General features: G+C 41.6%; 1 protein-coding gene across 1 annotated transcript; it reads right to left on the bottom strand.

The window, feature by feature from the left end:
• Window positions 1–6,825: 6,825 nt before the first annotated feature.
• LOC147607098 (uncharacterized) lies at window positions 6,826–8,942 on the bottom strand. Its single transcript, XM_086791211.1, has one exon. It carries the CDS (start codon window positions 8,565–8,567, stop codon window positions 6,984–6,986), a length of 1,584 nt encoding a protein of 527 aa, XP_086647337.1. The 5' UTR covers window positions 8,568–8,942; the 3' UTR covers window positions 6,826–6,983.
• Between the last annotated feature and the right edge of the window lie 1,698 nt (window positions 8,943–10,640).

The raw sequence follows: 10,640 nt of genomic DNA, 5'->3' as shown, positions 1-10,640 counted from the left end.
TGCACTATAAAAGAAGACAATCATTCTTGGTTGCCACTCTTTGATTGCAAGAATATTTTCGCCCTTGTCTAGATACTATCCATAACAACAATGTTGTTTTATTAATGGCCTCCCCCCAAGATTATTTGAATGCTGCATAAATTTATAAATTGTCACATTTATCAAGTACATGATCACCTCCAATGATCAATTTCAAACAAGCTTATGGAGGATGCAACATAAGTAATAGGTGAAACAATTAAGCACCTTCATGAACTTATGTAATATCATGCCTAGATTGCACGCATTAAAGAAAATTTTCATGAAAGTGAAAATCAATTAATGATACTTATGTAATTTTGCTTATATGATTACTAGACGTGCATAGATTTTAAAATATTCATAGGAAAATTTGACATTTGCATGTGTAGATGCATACAAAAGAGCATAAAACATCACTCTATTTTTATAGATCTTCTCCTCAAGTTTTAAAAATTTTGTTAGAATTGAAACCTTCAAAAGGTCCTTGATTTGACATCCTAATAGATCATTTTAATCCTTTCCACTCTTCATATACTTGGTCACATATTTAAGGGCCTCCTTTGCATGTGGAAATGCATGGAACATTTTTTTCATCACTTGAGTGGATGTATAACAGGATGCCTCTTTGGAAATTGTAATAAGTTTTTAATTTACTAATTCATCTTTTCTTGCTCCTTGTAGATGTGCCTTAATGAGAATATGCATTAAATGTTAGCATGTTCATCCCCATGGGAGAGCAAGGGAGTGTGGCTATCTTTACCATGTATTGCACATATCTACTAGAAGTCACAAATGGTTTTTGAAACTCAAATAGCTTTACACTTTTAAAAAAGAGATAACATTAAAATTAAGCCTATTGGCACCATGTTATTTGGTGAACTATATGATTTTAAACACATTAGACAAGTGTTACTTTAGAGGGCTACCATGTTAAAAGAAATTAGATGTGCCAAATCACTTTAATGGTAGAATCATGAGATAATGGGGTAGTTAGTTTTTCACTTTCTAAGAAATTTCTAGCTATGATGGAGGAGACATTGAATAATGGAAACTCTTGGGTATTATAATTTTTTTTTTCAAGATTGAAGTGGAAACAAGTGCAATTTTAATCACACCATCTAAACAATAAAAGTTGGTGCTCACTTATTAGCCCCTCCCTAAAAGCAAGAATATGTCATACCCCTGATATGTGTGTGTGGGTGGTGTCACTTATTAGCCCCCTCCCTAATGTTGAAATATACAAGTGAATAGGGTGTGTGTGGGAACAAGCTCTTGGATAGAGGCTGTAAAAGAGGAGATGTAATTGTGAAAGAACCTGTGAAAAGGTGAGAAGAATCTACTGGGAGAGAATAATGGGTAGCATGAGGGAATTTAGGAGTGTGGAGTTATTCTGGGAGATATTCAGGGAAAAGAGAAGAGGTGGAGAGAATCAGGCAAGAGGTGGAGATATTCTGGGAGTGAATCATGGAGAAATCAATGGGATTAGATGCTTGATGTAAACTCTATAAATTGAGGCATAGCCCTAATGAGAATTTGCTGGTTTTTGAGTATCCATGCCTACATTAATCTATTTGCTAATTATTCACTAATTACGTCTTAATCATTTCTTAATCACTTTGTTAATCATGTTGATTCTAGTGTATGATCCACCATAGCTCATCATTATGCTCAAATTTCAACATGGTATTAGAGCCATGCCTAGAATCAACCAGATTTATGAGCCCATTAGTGAATTAATCAAGATTAATAATAAGTAATTAGCAAAAAAAATCAGTTTTTAGTGAGTTTTTCATCTTCCCCTTCACCCCCAGCCAGTGGAGGGTCTCTAGCATCTAGCACACTCAAAATTAGGGCAAGAACTTCTAGCACATAATAGCTAACATCCCTAGCTTCAAGCCCATCTACTCCACGCAGCAAACCGCCGACGGAAGCAGCAGAATTTACGAATTTTGCAAGCGCCGTTTTTCTGAAGCAGAATGGAGATTTCTTCAAGCACAGTTCAAATGTTTCTAATTCCTCTTAGCACAAAGGGTAATCAAGCATGCTTTACAAGCTGGTGAAGACAGAAATCAATTTCATCAAGTCTACAGTGAGATCCAAGCTCTTCATCAAATCTGCAGCAGGTGACTTTGGTAAAACAGAGATTAAGCTTTCATTATTTGGTCAAATCTTGTGTTTCTTGGCTTAATCCTCTACTAGACTCATTGCTATTGATGCCTTTGAAAGCATTTGAGCTCATTTGAAGTGGAAGGCACCAGATCTGGGCTCCCCGCATACTCTGTTTTTTGCACACAAACCAGAGCATTAATTTACTAATCAGTGATTAATCAGTGCTAATCACTGTATTTTGGTGCAATTGAGGGTTCAAATTAACCATTAGGTATCTGATACAGATCCCTATAACTTCAGATTTCAAATCGGAGTTGGTTTGATACTCCAACCATCCCGTACAAATTGGTTACCCTTAATTTAATGTAATTTCTGGGAAAATTGTGCTGATAAAATTGTGAAAATCATCATTTTGCATTTAACCCTTGGTTAATGCCTATAAATCTCATTCAAATACAAGATTATTCACAGCCAGAGTTGCATTTGGAATGTGCATGAGAATGAATGCTATACGCATTATGTATTGGGCACATTTTATCAATGTAAAAATGGGAACAGACACTGCCCTTGTCCAGATTAAGGTAAGAGGTAAGACCTCCCGCATAAATTTGGGTTTGCATTGCATAATGACAAAAGATAACATAAAAAGCCCAAAGGAACTGTTAGCAAAACATTGAAACATGTTGCTCACATGGAGCAAAAAGACCTGACGGACGAGCTCATGGCCCCAGTCATGAAAGAAGAAGAATATCTCTTCCCAAGAAGAGGATCCACACCGAGAAGAAGACCTGAAGGAAGACATGGACACGAGAAGAGAAGCTGCCACAAGAAGAGAAGCTGCCCCGAGAAGACTGGAAGAAGAGACGGACGCGTGGAGAGATGCTGCCACGAGAAGAAGACTGAAGAAAAGAGAAGATGTGAGGCTCCAAAGAGTGAGGAGCCATGTGAAAATCTCTGAGAGAGAGAGAGAGAGAGAGAGAGCCCACAACCCAATGTAACCTGCCCCAATAAAGTAAAACCACCTCTGAGCCACCGATGATGTAGGCCACGTGGTAGATGTATGTGTGAGCACTTTAGTCAAGGTCGCGGGCACTTATAGTAGCCTTGGACCCATAGAGAGAGAGTGTGTCAAGGACTATGGAGTTTAGGGACTTGAGGCACTGGTCACGGACTGTCAAGTAAGAAAGAAACTTGATACAGGGTCCAGGTGTGCTGAGATAACTTGAGGGGAGGAGTAGACACTGGTTGCGGACTATCAAGTAAAGGGAGGCAAACTTGGTATAGGGTCTAGGTGTGCTAGGATTATTCACTTGAGGGGAGGTGTTGAAATATACAAGTGAATAGGGTGTGTGTGGGAACAAGCTCTTGGATAGAGGCTGTAAAAGAGGAGATGTAATTGTGAAAGAACCTGTGAAAAGGTGAGAAGAATCTACTTGGAGAGAATAATGGGTAGCATGAGGGAATTTAGGAGTGTGGAGTTATTCTGGGAGATATTCAGGGAAAAGAGAAGAGGTGGAGAGAATCAGGCAAGAGGTGGAGATATTCTGGGAGTGAATCATGGAGAAATCAATGGGATTAGATGCTTGATGTAAACTCTATAAATTGAGGCATAGCCCTAATGAGAATTTGCTAGTTTTTGAGTATCCATGCCTACATTAATCTATTTGCTAATTATTCACTAATTACGTCTTAATCATTTCTTAATCACTTTGTTAATCATGTTGATTCTAGTGTATGATCCACCATAGCTCATCATTATGCTCAAATTTCAACACCTAAAAGCAAGAATATGTCATACCCCTGATATGTGTGTGTGGGTGGTGTCATGTGCATGTGTGGGGGGGTGCATGCATGCATGCGTTTGTGTTTGTGTGTGTGCACATGTGCGCAAGCATGTCTCACAAAATGAAGCTCAAATTGACCACCCCTTAAAAAGGTCACCCAAGAGGGGGTTTCACTTTTCAAAAACATATGGGTACATTCAAAAAGTTTTTTTGGTATAGATTCTTCCTTAATAGATCCAGTGGTGGGAGTAATAAACACATCATCTTAAAGTTATGTAATTCACCAAATAACACCACATACTTTTCATATTTTTCAAAGAGGAGAGATAATATATGAAATCACCCTTAAGAGTATTCTTCATGGGTTGAGGGTGGATAAAGAGGTGGATATATGAAATCACCCTTAAGAGTATTCTTCATGGGTTGAGGGTGGATAAAGAGGTGGTGATGGGGTGGGGTGGGGTTGTGGGTCCAGAGGGGTGTCTGGGGTGGGGTCGTTTTCTCATGCCACTTTTCTTGGCATATCGCATGAGGTTTTTAGGGTGAGAGAAGCATTTACCACATCACCTAAAATGTATGGACAAGCCAAGACAAGAGTTCTTTTTGCAATGTCACCATATTTTTACAAGTTGCCTTAATTTCCATCAATCATGTACAAGGGAGACGATTATCTCTTACAAATCATGTCTTGCATGAATACTCCAAAAATTGCATGTTTCAATGCCTTGTTTTAGAGGAAAATCACCTACAAATCATGTCTTGCTTAATTGAAATACGTGGTAGCATCACTCCAAAAAATAAAGAACATGCATGCCGGTGTGTGCAGATGTATGTGTATGTGCGTGCAAGCATGCATGCATGTGTACATGCATTTGTGTGCATGCATACATGTGCACGCACACGTGCGTGTGGTCCATTGAATTTGTGAACTTGCCTTGATAATAGACACACATGCATGGACTGCACATGCGCACACATAGTGGATTATGCTACAAGCCATATTAATGGGATAAAAATATCTGTTTTAGTGTGTACTAAAGGTAAAAAATGACAAGGGATAAGAAGGGGGGAGTGGACAAGAGAAGAGGGCAAGGAAAATGAGGAGTAGTTTGTTTGTGTCTACACTTGCATTCGTGAGACAAGTGGACATGCACACACATAATGGATTGTGCTATAAGTCATATCAATCGGATGAAAATATCTATTTCAGTGTGTACTAAAGGTTAAAAAATGACAAGGGGTGAGAAGGGGGGAGTGGATAAGAGAAGTAGGCAAGGAAAATGAGGAGGCATTTTTATGTGTCTACACTTGAATTTGTGCATGTGTATGTGTGTGAGAGGGGGGGGGATGCTACCTAACCAAGGGTGTGGTGGAGAGGAAGGTGAACACATGTCCTAGCCTTTGTGTGAGAGGGGGGGGATGCTACCTAACCAAGGGTGTGGAGAGGAAGGTGAACACTATGTCCTTGATTAGGGGCTCCATCTTAAATGTGTTGGGAGAAACCCCCTTCACACAAAGGCCTAGACAAAGGCAAAGCTCTCAGGCCATTGGGTTCTATCGACATCACCACCATGACCACAAGATACATGCAACTCTACAATCCTATAAATGAGCATGTGTGTGTGTTGGGGGGGAGAGAGAGAGAGAGAGAGAGAGAGAGAGAGAGAGAGAGAGAGAGAGACTGCTACACAACCAAGGGTATGGAGAGGGTGGCAAAGAATATGCACCCACAACGTTTTGGTGGGTGAAAATAATTAGTTTGTTGGTGAGAATTGCTTGCAATTTGGCTCGTCTCTAAGGTTTAGCCATTTTGCTTTTTTTTTCCTCAAGGTATATCAAGATCTTTAAATGGTAAACCTGGATTTGCGTACACGTGTCAGCTTGCATGTATCCTCACCTTGCTCACCCACGTCGGTTTCCTTGGCTATGAACCCCTCTCTCTCTCTCTCTCTCTCTCTCTCTCTCTCTCTCTCTCGTATGCACATAGCAAGGAGGCAGACAAAGGAGGGAGAGAGAGATCAAGAACTCACACTGAAGCAATTCTATGCCCGTTCTATCTGCGAAGCTAATTAATTAATGTTAAGTGTTTGTGAATCAGCCTTCACGGTGCTAAGGGTAACATGGTTGATTTCATGGTTATGGCAATGAGGGTACCCGTGCCAATGCGAGGGGCAGCGGGGGAGGCACATAGGAGGGGCGACCATGCTCGCATATGAGGGGAAGTGGGAAGCAGATAGGAGGGGCGACCATGGTCACATATACAAGGGGCAGTGGGAAGCGCATAGGAGGGGCGAGCAAGGGCGGAGGGGCTGTACGATGAGCAAGAGGGAAGACTTTAAAGAATTAAAGTTGCTTTGATTAATGCCCGTGCACGCATAGCAATAGGCCAATTCAATTGAGAGCTTGCCTTACACATAAGATGGAGCCCCTAATCAAGGACGTATTGTTGCTTATTCACTCTTTTTATTAGTGTTTCTTAGTGTGTGAAGCCCTTGCCTAACACATATAAGAGTGCACTCTTTTTTCTTAGTGTGTGAAGCCCTTGCCTAACACGTATAAGAGTGAATAAGCAACAATATGTTCTTTAATAGGGGCTCCATCGTATGTGTTAGGCAAGCTCTCAATTGAATTGGCCTATTGCTATGCGTGGATTGCTAGATTTGATACGTGGATTGCTAGATTTGATATAGCACTTGGTTTAAGAAGAATCACACGTGGCTAGCATGCAGAGATAATTAGGGTTTAAAGCCCTGTGTGGCCCTTATTTTGACCGGTTGAAACAAAAGGCTTTTATGACAATTTACGCCGTTAATTTCATTTAAAAAAAAGAAGAAGAAAAGAAAAAACAACGCCACAATGCAGCCTTCGAACTCTATTTTCATAAAACAAAATCTACAAAAAAATACAATCATCTGGATTGTGTATAACTTCAACACAACCATTTCATGTGCTTGGCTTCAGAATATAGGGCTATATATTTAGGAAGGCGATGCAGAATTATTCATTGCATGCATGCCTGGGTAAAAATCAAGGAGTCATTAAGCTAAGCGGATGATGATTAAGGATTGCTTAAGCTATCTGGTGCTTGCTGTTGGATTCTTTGCAGTGAGCTATAGCACTTTGCACAGCACTGTGCAATTCATGCATGGTGCTAATACTAATATAATTATTGCCAGTAGCAAGTGTATTACTATTAGTACTAATATTATTGATGGGATTAACTCCACCTGGAAGGCTGCTCTTTGGATTGTTGTCAACAACTGCAAGAACCCCACTATGGTTGGGAGAAGACCTTGTAGAAGGTGGGCAGCTAGACATGGCCAGCATAGTGCCTGCACATGGGTATGGTAATTGATCTTCTTGGTGGATGATGAGCTTGTGGGTCTTGAACAGAGAGGACTGATGAGATAGCCTCCTCTGCAAAGGTGACCTTAATATGATGCCACTCTCCACCTCAGATGCATTTTTCCCACACTCATCCATCCTAAATTGCCCCATTAGCCCCCTCTTCAGCTCATACAGAGGCTTAAGCTTCCTTGCATACCCTTGCCACCTCCCCTTCACAGCTGCACCCCTTTGCTTCTTCCCTGCAACCTCTCCATTTGTTGCAGTTTTGCCCTTGTGTGAGTCCCTTACCCCATCACTAACTGTAGATTTGCTCTTAACCCCACCCTCTGTAAACCCATCCCTAATTGCAGATTTGCTCTTTAACCCACTTCTGAATCTATCATTAATTGAAGATTTGCTCTTAATCCCAGCCTTCAGTCCACCCTTGACTGCTTGCCTTTCTTGGAGATTTCCTTGCTCAACTCCTTTATCTACCTTCAATGGCAACAAAGCCTCCTTTACTTCCTTCAAAGGAGGTCCAATACCAACCTTGAATCTGCTCAAATCTTCAGAAAAAGCAACCTTGGAGATGGATGCAGGAGGGGTTTGCCTCTTTGAAGCCTTTTTGAATCCACCAAAGATGGATTTCCAAGGGTTAAAGCTTGCCTTGACCTTGGGGTGATGGGATGCACAGGGTGTTTCATTGGTGGTGTTGGAAAAGTAAGAATCTTGGGAGCTTCCATTGGAGTCCCTTGAGCTGCTGCTACTATCCCCGGTCTCCTTGTCACCACCAGACTCCCAGTAGCTGCTGTTATGCGACCGGAAGCTCGAAGACCTCAGCTCTGTGATTGCAGTAGTACTTGCCTTATCAACCACCACACTCTCCATCCTGCAGGAGTTGAACTTCACCTCTTCATCTCTACTCCATGATAGCACCATAGAAGAGCCCACCCCCTTCCTCACCTGGCCTTGCCCTTGTTCACACAATAGCTCTTGGACCAAATGTAGCCTTGGATCTTTCTGCAGAGGGAGAAGCTGCCCCTTGTAGAACAACTCATCTGCTGGTGCCACCTCCACTGACTCCACCAAGTTGGACGCAAAGCCAAACTCTTGAGAGTCCAGAGATTTCTGCCATGGTCCCCCATTGAACCTTGCAATACTACAGCACTCTTGGAGGTGAGAAGAAGCCATCAATTCCACATCTATGTACTGCCCACCTCGCTCAAGATTCTTATCAACACTCCTGATTGGGCAAATTGCATCATCGGAGGGTGGTCCTTTCATGGATGAGGATTCACACACCCACGTAGGCTTGGTACAATCCATGTGGGTGGATTGAAAGTAGTATGTTAGGATCAAACAGCCAGATTCTAGCTACACTACGGTTCTTAGATAGAGATTAATGGCCTAATTCAAGCTCTAATCTTGTTCTTGGATGCTAACATGCTTGATTTTAGTGATTGGTTGGAGCTAAGGAAACACACAGTGATGAGATATGATGATCTTCACAAAGGCTGAGCGTGTGATGTGCAAAGAGTGGATAATACATAAGGTTGAGAGGACACAAGGCAAGGTGGTGCAGCACACATGGAGCTAAATATAATGAGCTGGTGATGAGAAGCAATGGTAGCAGTAGTACCTGTGCAAAGCTTTAAAGGTAAGATGGGGGGCACAAATGGTAGTTACAAACCTTTACTGGCCTCCTAGGTGAAGCTCAAATGGAAGAGGAGGGAGGGGGGGGGGGGGGAGCAAAGCAAAGGCAAATTGGTAATCATTCTCCAAACGTGCAAGCATTTGGTAATGAAAAGGGGGGCCAAGCCAAGTGTGACAAAAAGGGACTCATAAAAAGGGGCCAGGGACTGCCAGCTGATGGGAGAAGCTTTTTGCTGTTAATGTGTGGAGAGCTCAATCTCCAAATGATATGGTGGTGGAAGGAAAAATGAAGGAAAAGAGGGGGATGGTACTGTGGGCAGAGCACAGCAATAGCCTACAGGGTCCATCTGGGACCATGTTACTAGGTAGGACTGAGAGGAGATGGGGGGCTTGCAGCAGGCAGCTCATGCAAGAGGACTGTGTGTAGACATCAAATGGAAACGAGGAGGAATGGGGGTGTGCTTTGCTTTGGAAAGAAAAAGCTGAGGCAACGGAAAAGGAGACAAACGAAATTTTGTCGGTCTCCCAAAAGGAGCATCACTACATGATCTTGAAAGATGGGTAGTATACCCCACCACCAACACACACACACCCCCCACCACCACCACCACCACCACCACCACCAACCCACACACACACATCTCCTCTCCTAAAGGTTGAGCTTGGAGCCTTCGTGGTGTCAATAGTGCTTCACTTGTCCTTTCCTTAACCTTAGATCCTTGTTTGATCTTTAAACACACAAAACTTTACCTAAATGCCCAAATACGCCATCAAAACTTCGTTAGTTTTATTTTGTTGCCTTACTTTCTATTAAATGATTTTATGTGTGCACGTTTTCTTTCAAAATGGCTAAGGTTACAATGGTTCAAAACTAAGGCTATGTTTCCACGTGCATCACATCCAAGTAGCCTTCTTCTTACTGGTTGTGTATTATAGTTGCCCTTTGGCAACCCCTCCTTGTGAGAGCACCAATTTCCATGAATGCTGAGTTTTTAATTTTGGAAAATTAAAACCTTCTAGGTTCTTCTTAGGACGACTGGAGCTACGCAATCTAATCACGTAGGATGCATACTCCTCCCCATTAAGAGGGAGGGAATGTTAAAAAAAAAAGACATTGTAGTGTATTTTTATTTGTTGAAATCGATTTGTAGCCCTTATTTTAAGGAGTGAATTTTTTATTAATTCTAGTCATAAAACTGGCATTTAGTAAATATTCTCAAAGTAAAATATTGTTGATGTACTGAGTTGTCATTGGTCAAAAATTTATTTTTTATCAAGCACTCTAGCAGTGGAAAAGTTGGAAGTCGAGAGTCCTAAGGTTAAGGGTTCAATCCTCCTTGTGCAAGCCGTGGCACGCATGGGGGTGTGGGTGTTGATGTTCTTTCAAATTTCCAGCTTAGAAAAAAAAACTAGACAGATGTTGGAATTATAGCTAAAATATTTCTAAGCTAGGCAGATGTTGGAATTATATCTAAAATATTTACAATTTTACCCTTGAAATTAAAGGCAATTTTTAAATTTCAAGCAAGAAAATTATAATTCAAAGAATGGCTGCCAAGTGGGTGCTGAGAAGCTTTCTCTACCCTTCTGAAGAGACTGGGCCTGGTTGATCACTAGAAATCTGGAACAATTCCAGCTCAAACAATTCCCCAAGTGGAAGAGGCTCCTCCCGCTCACAATTATGGCTAGCAAATACTTGGTGAAACCGGTTGGCAGCCAATTGGTCCATTTGCTTTGGTCCGCTTG

Source organism: Cibotium barometz, chromosome 56, assembly GCF_041138505.1.
Source record: "Cibotium barometz isolate CiBa-2024 chromosome 56, ASM4113850v1, whole genome shotgun sequence".
Classification (NCBI taxonomy): Eukaryota; Viridiplantae; Streptophyta; class Polypodiopsida; order Cyatheales; family Cibotiaceae; genus Cibotium; species Cibotium barometz.
The sequence above is the reverse complement of the archived record's forward strand: the minus strand, read 5'-3'. Positions and strand labels throughout refer to the sequence as shown.

Coding starts and splice junctions, on each gene's coding strand:
- LOC147607098 (XM_086791211.1), bottom strand. CDS start 8,567: ATGGATTGTACCAAGCCTACGTGGGTGTGTGAATCCTCATCCATGAAA.